Source organism: Sinocyclocheilus rhinocerous, unplaced genomic scaffold, assembly GCF_001515625.1.
Source record: "Sinocyclocheilus rhinocerous isolate Xijiao unplaced genomic scaffold, SAMN03320098_v1.1 scaffold75, whole genome shotgun sequence".
Taxonomy (NCBI): domain Eukaryota; kingdom Metazoa; phylum Chordata; class Actinopteri; order Cypriniformes; family Cyprinidae; genus Sinocyclocheilus; species Sinocyclocheilus rhinocerous.
Genome location: NW_015632455.1, coordinates 1,800,238 through 1,812,334, shown reverse-complemented (window position 1 = coordinate 1,812,334; position 12,097 = coordinate 1,800,238). Strand labels below are relative to the sequence as shown.

General features: G+C 35.1%; 1 protein-coding gene across 4 annotated transcripts in view; it reads right to left on the bottom strand.

Annotated features, from left to right (window-relative positions):
• LOC107742312 (aryl hydrocarbon receptor nuclear translocator 2) overlaps window positions 1–9,657 on the bottom strand; it is a 95,120-nt gene extending 85,463 nt beyond the window's left edge. For all 4 annotated transcript variants that reach the window (XM_016555232.1, XM_016555233.1, XM_016555234.1 and 1 more), the window contains exons 1-2: window positions 9,244–9,657; window positions 242–356 (exon numbers count right to left, since the gene is read on the bottom strand). In XM_016555232.1, coding sequence (XP_016410718.1) covers window positions 242–356; window positions 9,244–9,274 — 146 coding nt within the window. In that variant the 5' untranslated portion in view covers window positions 9,275–9,657. The remainder of the gene's footprint in view (window positions 1–241; window positions 357–9,243) is intronic.
• Between the last annotated feature and the right edge of the window lie 2,440 nt (window positions 9,658–12,097).

The window sequence follows — 12,097 nt, the reverse complement described above, 5'->3', positions numbered from 1 at the left end:
TTCCCACACAGTGACGTAGACGTGGGGGCGTGTTTAAACGAGGCGTTTTAGGAGGGCGTTTTTATAAAGAATATCTCTTTGGGTTTGAGACTTTAGTCTTTGCAACTTTAGGGATCTTATCTATGCACAAACAGCTTGTAACACTCCAAAGAGAAAGGAAAATTTGAAATTGCATCATATGACCCCTTTACAGAGCATCTACAATTATGAAAATAATACGCTGTTCAGCATAATAACTCACCCCGCTGATCTCCGCTTGCCTCCTCGCCCCGGCATGGCTCCCGCCATCCTGACCTGACCCGCGCCCACCACAGCGCCCGGCATGGCCACCGGCCCTGGCAGATCCGTGCCCATTTCTGAAAGACCGAAAACATCTTCCCCATCAACCACAGAAACACTGACTTCACATACATACAACTGGTGTATCAATGATCATCTACATTCTAGATGACAAATAAAATAACAAGCATTAAAAAACATTTTGAATAAACAGTGAACATATCATCTACTCTTTGTCAAACATGTATTCGTATTATGAATTCTCCGTCAAAGCTGACAAAATATAATCAGAGCAATAACATGCACATCAAATTTCACAGTACACTACCATTCAAATGTTTGGGGTCAGTAAGATTTTTTAATGTTTGTGAAAGAAGTCCCTTATGCTCACCAAAGCTGCATTTATTTAATCAAAAATACAGTAATATTATGAAATATTACTGCCATTTAAAATGACTGTTGTCTATATGAATGCATTTTAAAATGTAATTTATTCCTGTGATGCAAAGCTGAATTTTCAGCATCATTACTCCAGTCTTCAGTGTCACATGATCCTTCAGAAATAATTCTGATATGCTGCTCAAGAAACAATTATCATTATTATTAATGTTGAAAACAGCTGTGCTGTTTAATAATTTTGTGGAAACGGTGATACGTTTTATTTTTCTGAATGTTTACAATGAATAAAAAGTTCAAAAATGTAGCGTCTGGACCACTCAAACACACAATATATATTTTGTTAGCTAGATTTAACAAATACTCTGTAACACCCCAGGAAGCCGAACAGGCCCCTGGTTCCATGGTAACCCTGACACCCGATACATTTACGACCTCCTGGAATTTAGGTGAAGAAAATCGCTTCCTTGCCCATAGGGAAAATCCACAAGGGAAGGACTTTTCTTTGCTAATTAATTAATAGGAAAACCTTTCTTTGAATGAACACACATGATCCTTCAGGTCATTGGGTATATTATTGTCATCGTGTATTTTGTCTTTGAAATTGTATACTGTTATGCAGGCTTATAATCGAAACACACTCCTGTCAGCTTACAGACCCCTTTTGTTTGTTTTGTTTGACTTTTACCTTATTTTAGTTATTTTACCATCACCGTTTTGTATAGGATTACAGTAGTTCTAGCAACTGTTGTTTCCGTAATGAGTTATACAGGTTATTAGTAGCTACAGATTTATGCTACAAGCTTTTGTAGAATTGTACAGTAAGAAAGTTATTTCCCTTAACCAGGAAATTAACGTTCTTAGAATTGACAAGACAGTTGACCCTGAGAGGTCAAGTAAATATCTACAGCGGATCTAAAATATTCATAATTAATTATAACTAGTTATGATTAATTATTCATATTTCCCATGAGCTGATTCGTTACAAAAACAACCACATTTATTTGAAATAGAAATCTTTTATATCATTATAGAGATAATTCAGTGCATACTTGCAGAATAAAGGTATTAATTATTTTTTTTTTTATCGTACTAACCCCAAACTTTTGAACAGTAGTGTACACACAAATATAAAATAAAATATAAAAACAATGTATTTGTGTGTTGCTGGTCACAAAGCAAGACAAAATGCATCACAAACCATTGCACTAATGAAACAGTATCAGTATGTGACACACACACAGACTAACATCGCCAACAGCAGCTGGCTGAGAAAATGAACACACTCTGACATGCTCAGCCCGATGATTGCAGAATCATATTAATATTTGATAAAGTCTCCTGTACTCTGGAGCTGAGCAGACCCTTTCGCTGAGTTTTCATTATTCATTTATGAGGTTTACAAACTTACACCTCAGTACATATGAAGGTACAAGAGAAACCCCCAATCCATGAGGGGAATTCAAACGGGCTAAAACTGCTTAAGGCTGCCACAAGTTAACTTTTAAGATTATGCAAACCAGTGTTATTCTGTTTATGTATGTATATACAGTATATATATATATATAATATATTTTCTGTGTAAATGGTTCCATAAAGAACCTTTAACATCTGCAGAACCTTCCTGTTTCACAAAAACTGTTCTTTGTGGCGAAAGAAGGTCCTTCAGATTATAAAAAGGTAAGAAAGAGATGGTTCTTTGTGGAACCAAAAATGGTTCTTCTATGGCATCGCTGTGAAGAACCTTTTGAAGTACCTTTATTTTTAAGAGTGTAGGTTTACTTGATTATCATACATAATTTTTTAGAAAATGAGCATCAGGTTTTTGAAAAATGTTTGTTCATCTAACAATCATCATTGTATTGCATTGCATTACATGTTAAACTACAAAGCTTTGATCATTATAATTTTATTATTGGGAGATACAGAGTGACAACTTTAGCCTATAAATAGTAGTCTGTTATACTATTATACAGATCTCATTGATTTCCATTACAAGCTATCTGAATTTCATCTTACTTTTTGGCCATATAAATATCAGCATCCACACCCATTATAATTTTATTATTGGGAGATACAGAGTGACAACTTTAGCCTATAAATAGTAGTCTGTTATACTATTATACAGATCTCATTGATTTCCATTACAAGCAAGAATTTCATCTTACTTTTTGGCCATATAAATATCAGCATCCACACCAAATTGCATATTTTTGCTCAGCTTGAGACTCTGAACAAAAAAAATAAATAAATAATCATTTTTTTCCTCCATATTCTTATATCACGCATTGCTACCTGATGAAGCAAATATGGCAGGTTTGTTAATTTAGATTCTGTCTAAACATTCAAAAAAACTGTTATTAAAAAATATTAAAATATATATATATATCCAATTAAAAAAATAGATTTTTTTGGACTACTGTTTCATAAGACAGGCTGTACAGGGTTCAAATGTTTTTTTAGTGCTGGTCACCGTATGCTTTCACCGCATGGAAAAAGCTGTGCGAACATTCTTCAAAATATCTCCTTTTCAGACACCTCACTGCTTTGCATAACTTTCTAAAACTCCCTAATCCGTTGTCGTTCTCTGTCAGAAAGCCCTCAGGTCAAACTCATTCATCTGTCTCGTATGACGGAGTGAAGGACACTGCTGTCTCTCATTGTAAATCAGGACTCAACAGCTCACACGCTCCTCTCTCTTCTCTCCTCCGAATCATTCTAATGACCAGAGGCCTGTTTCATTCAGATCCGCCCCTAAACAAAGCATCCACACGGCACTTGGTACCGGGTCCCGTCCCTTAGGATCGCATGTAATGGCTGAGCTCTTTATACATGTGGACAGCATGTCTCGTTTTGTGTTTTGTGTGAGAAGCGAACTCCATTGAGACAAAAACGCTCCAAACGAGCAAATTCTTCAATCAAAGCGTAAAGAAAACCTTCCCAGAACACCACGCTGTCGGATCTGTGCTGTGACGGATAAACTTAGACAAATTGATTTCTTTGGAGGAATGATTCAGATCTGGATTATCAGGACTTGAGATTCAGCACAGGATTGTGGGTAAGCGGCAGAGGCTCAGTCGATTTTGGCGTTTCAATGGCCGATGATAAAGAGTAGGGTTCTTGAAATAATGCATACAGATTACTGTTTGAAAGTTTGGGTCAGTAAAACTTTCTTTTTTTTTTTTTTTTTAAGTATGCTTTTACTAAGCAAAGATGCTTTTAATTGATCAAAAGTGACAGCAAAGAGATTTATACTGTTACGATATATTTCCATTTCAAATAAATGCTGTTCTTTTGAACTTTTTATCCATTAAAGAATCCTGAAAAAAAATTGTATTGCAGTTTCCACAAAAATATGAATCCGCACAAGTGTTTTCAACATTACATATTAGACTGATTTCCGCAGCATCATGTGACACTGAAGACTGGGGTAATGATGCTGAAAATTCAGCTTTGATCACAGGAATAAAATACATTCCAATAAAAAAAAAACAGTTATTTAATACTGTAATAATATTTGACAATTTTACCGTTTTAACTGTATTTTTGATTAAATAAATGCAGCTTTGGTGAGCAAAAGAACAAAAAGATCAACCCATGAGGTCTATATCACTTACAACTGAATTATAGCAATTGAGATGCGCACACAGGCTACACACTAAAGGTGGCAATAATATTAACATTCTCAAACTTAAATGTATGAAAACAAATTGGGTTGCTGGTAAAGAGAGCCAATGCTAGTTTGTTAATTCATCAAACCAACATGATCATTGTCCACTGATGATGATCTCAAAATGGCCAAATATCCAGCCAATAATAACTCGTGTGTAGGCAATTTTTGCTATATTACTAGTAAATGAAAAGTTTTTCTCTGTAGACCTTGAAAGTTGTCAGTCCTTGAGTGAACTGATAGTCAAGCACATGACCGGCCACGAAAACACATTTTCAGGGCTGACATTTACATGGACTTACAACAAATACCACATTAAATGAGAGAAAGAAAAAAAACTCCTTTTGACAAGGTAATTTTTTGTAACATTTGAGCCTTTCTCTCTTGCACCATTCCATGAAAAAAAAAAAACTAATCATTACAAATTACATACAAAACACAAATTTCAAAGCAGTAAATTTTACTGAGTTTGCAGCCCTGTCTATTATTTTCATCTGAGCAAACCATAGAAATGTCAGAATGGACTACCAAACCTTTTTATATCATTGCTAAAACCCTATAAAACCAGAAGCCGTGACAGAAAAAGATGGAATCAGGCCATTCTTAACACAAGGACGACCAAAAATGAAGAACGGAAAATAACCCATTCAGTAGTAAAGCATTTAGTTCCTTTACTCTCCAGCAGCACTTAAAAGAGAGTGAAAGCAGCAATTCAGTGCGACTGAAGCAGTATAATGATCTCTGGGTGCCGATGAGGTCGAAGCGACACTTGGCACATTTCCATGCAGAAAAGAGTTTCTCAATTGAGTGCTTCCGAGCAGGGATGGTTCAGAAACCTACAAGTTTAAAGGAAGAAATTACAAACTATTGAATTAACATCCTTCCTCTGATAGCACGCACATGTGAAGATTGACTCTTCTCTTCTGTCTATTGTTACGCAGCCAAAGAAAGTTCACACTGCCAAACGTTCGGGATATTTCAGACATGATGGTCAACAGAAAAATCGAAAGCATGCTTCAGTAATGCATGTGTAATTGTCCTCAGTGACTTTTTTAGCTTTATTCTCATTTCAAGAGCTTACAGAAACTGACGGATGAGCACAATGCTGTATTTCTTGACAGAAGTCCAATCACTTGCAAATGTTTCATGCAAGGATGGACTCAGCACGCACATCAGAATTAAATGGGCCATATAATGAAAATTTAGGTCATCAAAGAGTTCAACTTTCAGAACTCAAAACTTCTGTTTGTTACTGAAACTAACCAGCAAAAATTATTCGTTCTGAATGCAACTTTCTAATTTGGCAAAACAACAAACAACTTGTCAACAATGTCTATTTGGTGATTAGAAACTTGGTTTGTACACAATAAATAGGACTTGATGGCAAACGTGTAGCACATAGAAATGCAAGGAAACGTTCAGCGAAATGAAATGTTGCTCTATTATTGCAGAGAGGTATTTACATCGATAAAACAACCCATTTAACTCCACTGATATAAATGCGTGTCCAATTATTTCACAGAAATTTCAACCAAGGTCTCTTTATAAGGTTCTAAATCCCTTCAGAAAACGAAATAAAAGTGTATGGCATCGCTGAGACAAACTGCAATGTTATGAACCATGTGCATCATTGTGATTTTAGTATTATTTCTATACTATTTACTAAAAGTTTTGATTTAAAGATATAGTGCACACAAATATGAAAATTCTGTCATCATTTACTCACCCACAAATTGTCCCAAACCTGTATGAGTTTCTTTCTTCTGCTGAACACAAAAGAAGATTTTTTGAAGAGAAAAATGTTGGCAACCAAACAGTTGCCGGTAGCCATCGACTTAAATAGTTTTTTTTTTTTCAAATGGCTCAATGGCTACCAGCAAATATTTGGTTTTCAGAATGTTCGTTTTTGGGCAAACTTTCCCTTTAATTTTTATTTTTCATTATTATTTTTAGTTTTAGTCATTTTAGTAGGACTTTAACTTAGCAGTGCAACATTTCTACTTTCCATTTCCAAGTTTTACATCTAACATTTAAATTTTATTTCACTTACCAAAAATTTTGTTTTAACAACACTGATGGCCATTTAACCAAAACACCAGATTATATACAGTATATACAAATGAATAGCTTCACATGATGAGACGGACAACCAAAAACATAAGACTCAAAACATTATAAATATCATAAAACAGGTGGTTCTGACTTTAAAATGATAAACAGCAAATAAACACACATCTGTAAAACGTATCAGCGGAATACGGTATAAACAGTAAAGCATATTTCACACACTTATACTGTCAAGTATATATATATATATATATATATATCAATCTCAGCCTTTCTCAAAGCCCAAATCCAGCAAGGCAGAAATGAAAACGAGAAAAAGTCAATTCTTTAGCATTTGCCAGCTCATGCAGCACACCATATGCACACAATTCCTTCTTAGCAATGCTACACTTCTGGTCAGTCCTGTTATCAGTCACTGCTTTCAACAGAGAGGCTTCCTTCACAAACACAAGAGGTCGGCAAACAGTCCGAACTGTGGCTAATCAACTGTGCCTGTAATCCCCATTCACAAACCTAGTGCTATTTGTACAAAACACGTTCTTATCGTGGGCGTGCTGCAACTGGGGCCTTTTGTTAAGCATTGTGGGAATAACGGGAAAAGTACAGATGGCCTGCAGATTTGTTAAGCAAGTGAAATAAAAGCTAGCTGACTTTAAAACAAAGTGCCCCTCAGTTCAACTACAGTCACGTGACTCAATCCCAGAATGCTCTTGTGCATTTTAAAGTGTGCTTGGCAGCTCGGCATGTCAACCAGGTGCTTATAACGCTCACATTCTTTATTCATTTTGACTCATTTGCATTTACAATGAGGTCGGTGGTGGGGAAGGAATTGCCCCGCTGGGGGAAAGTGTGTTCGTGGAAGCAATGGAGTCATGGAGTGTAATTTACTTTAGCAAGTGACTAAATAAACTGAGCAGCAGTAGGCTTCTGTGACATGTTTCCTGTGAACAATCACTAAACAAGTTTGTTTTATTGAAGTCTGTTGCATGAGGTTTATCAGATGATCTTTTTAAACAGAGCATCAGTTTTATCAGGACAATTCTAGAAGCAGATAATATTGTGCTTTTGTAAAATAGCTGATGTGTGAATTTCTAAGGTAAGCATCTAAATTATCAACATGATAAAAACATTTCCAAAAACCTGTTGCACATAATCTTCTACATGCTTTCTGTCATCTGATAGGTGGTTCATACTTTTTCAGCAAGCAAAAGGCCTTTTCAGTACAATTGTCTCCCTATCTTTACTGATCTTTATAAAGTAAACATAAGATTTTAACTTTTATATTTTTAGTTACATTTCAAGACGAACACTTACTGGACTAAAGCAACTTAGGTTTACTTGATTATCATACATCGCTTTGTAGAAAATGTTAGAAATGGGAGTATGAAATATGACCCATCGGGCTTTTGAGGAATGCTTATTTGTTCGCCTCTCAATCATCGTGTTGCCTTGCATTTTATGTTTTGAAACTATAGAGCTTTGATCATTAAAACTAAGCATTTAAAAATCATCTTACTAAGTCATATTACTGGGAGATATAGGGTTATGCATGTAGTCTGCTATAGCCTAAACATCTCATTGATTTACATTAAAAGCTCTCAGAATCGTATCTTACTTTTTGGCCATAAATAACAACAACTGCACCAAATTGCTTATTTTTGCTCAGTTTGGGCCTCTGAATAAAACTGATGCATTAAATAAACTGTGCATTAAATAAACGGTTGCATTTTTAAAAAGTCTGAAAAATCTAATGCATTTCATATGTTGGGCTTTACAGAGTTATAAATGTTTGATGCCTGAATCCATTTGAAGCATGACTTCTGACTTTCCAACATTTCTATACCTGTGCATCTCTGCTATTTTAAATATGATTTAAATTCATTTTTCATAAGTTTGACCTTCAACATCCTTTTTGGTTGTTGTTCTGGGCTGATAAATATCTAAACCATTCTTGAGACCATTCTGTAATGACTAAAATAGACCACAAATGCCCACAACATCGTGACTCTGGAGGCAGGGCAGCGTTAAAACCCGAAACAGAAACAATTCAACAGTCTTTCTCTATTCAGTGACTAAAAACTTCACGCATTCATGTAAACTTGCATTAAAAAGTTATCTGCATGAGCTCATGACAGTCTTTCACCAACTTCGTTGCTTATGTTTACATCTCGCACTGTCAATTTACCGTTTTGTCTCATTCCTGCTGCTTATTTGTACATAGTGATCATTATTTGTCGGTCTGTTGTCACAGAAGCATCAAAATCAGCATTATATTTGCAAAACCGATTTGTAGATATGACAATAAACTTGACTATTTCACATCCATTTCGCAATGGAATCAACAGGCAGAGGAAGTAAAGCGGTTATGTGTGTTATGCGCTCCATCTCATAACACAATAACCTCACATCACAATTACAGACCCATAAGCAACGTATCAGATCCAACAGTCGCTTATCAAGGAAATCAAAGCACGTACAAGCTTGTGGCAAATGTATTCAGCATCTAATTTGCATTAGCAACAAGCCGCGGCAGAATAGAGCCAAGTGTGATATATTTGGTTCTGACGTCACAATACACTCGCACGGCGTTCTATGAAGAACGAACGTTATTATAACTACTATATACGTGATGATACAATGTAGCGTTTTAAAATTCTAAATGTCGCTGTTGTTACTTGCGTGGGGGGGAGGGGGTGCTCGCGTGCGTTTAAAGCGTCGCGGTTTCTTTTGTTAGCGCGAAAACACAACATGCGTAAAAAGCCGACGTTCGGTTTTCGTTTAAACACCACATACGTTGTTTTTAAAAGCATAGGGGTAAAATCGCTACTCACCCGATGGGTTTACAGCGGCGGGTGTTGCCATATTGCCTGGGTGGAAACGCACAGAAATGCAGAAATGACGCACAATACGAAAATAACGCCGCACGCGATCCTCTCTGAGTGTCTCGAACGCGCAAACTCAGTTCAGCCCCGCATGTGAAGGTGTGATGGCGATCGAGCTTGCTGCGTTTCTGCTCGTGTGTGTAGCAGATTCGAAGCGGTCTGACAAACGCAAGATGTCTGAGAAGTTGCGTGAACACCGCGAGACTTCGCTGAATTAATGAATGCAGGACCCACGCACGCAGCAGCTTCAGCTCGTTTCTGCCCTCCAAGAACTTCAAACCGGGCTGGAAGCCACTCTGGCGTTGTTGCTTTGTTATGGTCATGAGCACAGACATCACTGGCTGTACTGAGATGATCTATAGTCTATACAATAATAAAATGCACTGTGTCTGTGAGGTTTCGAGCCAAAAGTCAAATTTCTCCGAAGCACCTTTGTATATTAGTTTTAAACTCATAATTCAAAACTGTCTTAGATTACAATGATATTTGTGAATTCTTCTAAACTAAGAACATCATACTTTTGCCCAAAATAGCTATTTTAATATTTTGTTTCATTTTTTAATTTTTTTTTATTAAATCCATTAAAAAGATGCATTTTAATTAATGGCAGGTTTCATTGTGACAATATGCCTCGTTATAGACAGCATAAAAAAAAAAGCCAAAATATATATTTGCTCAAATGTGTTCCAAAATGCATAAGTAGCTTATATTTTCTTTCAATAGTCTATATTTTTGGCCTTTTTTAAAAATATATAATTAATGGCAGGTTTCATTGTGACAATATGCCTCGTTATAGACAGCATCAAAAAAAAAAAAGCCAAAATATATATTTGCTAAAATGTGTTCCAAAATGCATAAGTAGCTTATATTTTCTTTCAATAGTCTATATTTTTGGCCTTTTTTTTTTTGTATATTTTTGAAAATATATTTTTAAAATATAAATATATATTTTAAAAACATTAAAAATATATATGTTTGGCCTGGCCTCCATATATTTCAATCCAAGAAAATGCATTCAAGTCACATTTGAAGAACAACCTACTGTAAGATTAGAAACTGCACCTGAAAATTTGAAAACTATATTTTCACTTTCAAAAAATAAGTTTCATGGAGCTTACTGTTTACAACATATATTTAGCATATACTTAAAACATATTTCAATAATGCACAAATCTGTACATAAATCTTCTGTTCCATCCAGATTCATACATTATTATTTATTGTTAAGTCTTATTTAAATGATTTCTGTTCTCATTTCAGATAGGCCTATGTATGTATTTATGTATGTATGTATGCTCCTTAAAAAAACAACAAATTATTTGTGTGTTTGCGCACACTTGGCGAATAAAGCTGATTCTGATCCGATTTTGGTCATAATATTGGCCTTATGGGACGTTAAATATTTGTTTATGTTAAATGTTTTCCATTATTTTAATTAGTTCTGTCAAACGATTAATCGCATCCAAAATAAAAGTTTTTGTTTGCATAATATATGTGTGTGTTCTGTGTATATTTATTATGTATATATAAATACACATACAGTATATATTTTGAAAATATTTACATGTCTATATTTCTATTCATATAATTTATATTATAAATAAATACATTTAATATCTAAAAATAACATATTTCTCTGAAATATATACATGCATGTGTGTGTATTTATATATACATAATAAATATACACAGTACATGTACATATGTAAACAAAAACTTTTATTTTGGATGCAATTAATCGCGATTAATCGTTTGACAGCATTACTTTTAATACATTATTTTTGTATCCAAAAGCATGTTTGATTAGCCTATGTGAGATTCATCATCAATTAGATTGCACAATATGGTCTTGGATTTCCCTTAAATCAGTTGGTTTTGTCATATTATCTAGTTTTTAGAACTAGTCTACTTTATTTCACAAGAAGTTAGCTATTTCCTGCAAAACTTAATTAGCCATTATGTAAATAACTACAAGAATAACGAAGTGCAGTGAACGCTAAAACTGTTTGCGCTACAAACCAGTGTGTTTATGATTATGATAATGAGTTAAAATAACATGGTACAACAACTGTCTGTTTTTGTAGCCTGCAGGTAAAATAACTAGTGAATGACACCGGAAGCCTCGTATATTCAAGGTACAAATGGCCGCGCACGATCTTACGTAAAAAATAAATCAATAAATAAAACTCTTGGATAAGTGAGCTACAGAACATCAAGGGTGTAATACAATTTTAGTATTATTTCCATAGGGCTTTTCCTGATTAATCTGTGCCTAGAGAAATATCTGAAGATGAATTCCATGAATAGATTTCAATTGAGGCCAAGGTCCCAAGGAATGCCACTGTCATACAGTGAGTGACCCATCATATCACAGTGCTCCAAAATCATTTACCATCACACATTGTTCGATGCAAGTTCGTCTAAATTGGATCCTAAATCCCAAAGTTAGTGTTTTAAGCTTTAGGTGTTATCTTTTAAGTACACGTTCTTTCATCAGGCCAGTAGTGACTGGTAAGGTATAGGCTACATTAATGCTCCACTGTTTTGGACACAAACAGCTCTTGGTAGACTTCATCTGGTTATACACATTTCTTACCTCGACACGCTCACAGAAGTGATGGTGCCCTTTTTATATAAAGATGATGAAACACAAACACGGTGAAAACATTAATCTTCCAGTGTTCCAGTACAGTAACGCTTTTGAAGATTTATGATGGAGTAAAAACCAATTTCCCTCTATAGATGAAGTGAGGGTCAAACAATGAGTGATCTACACTGGAGGAGGTCGGGGGGGTTCTTATGG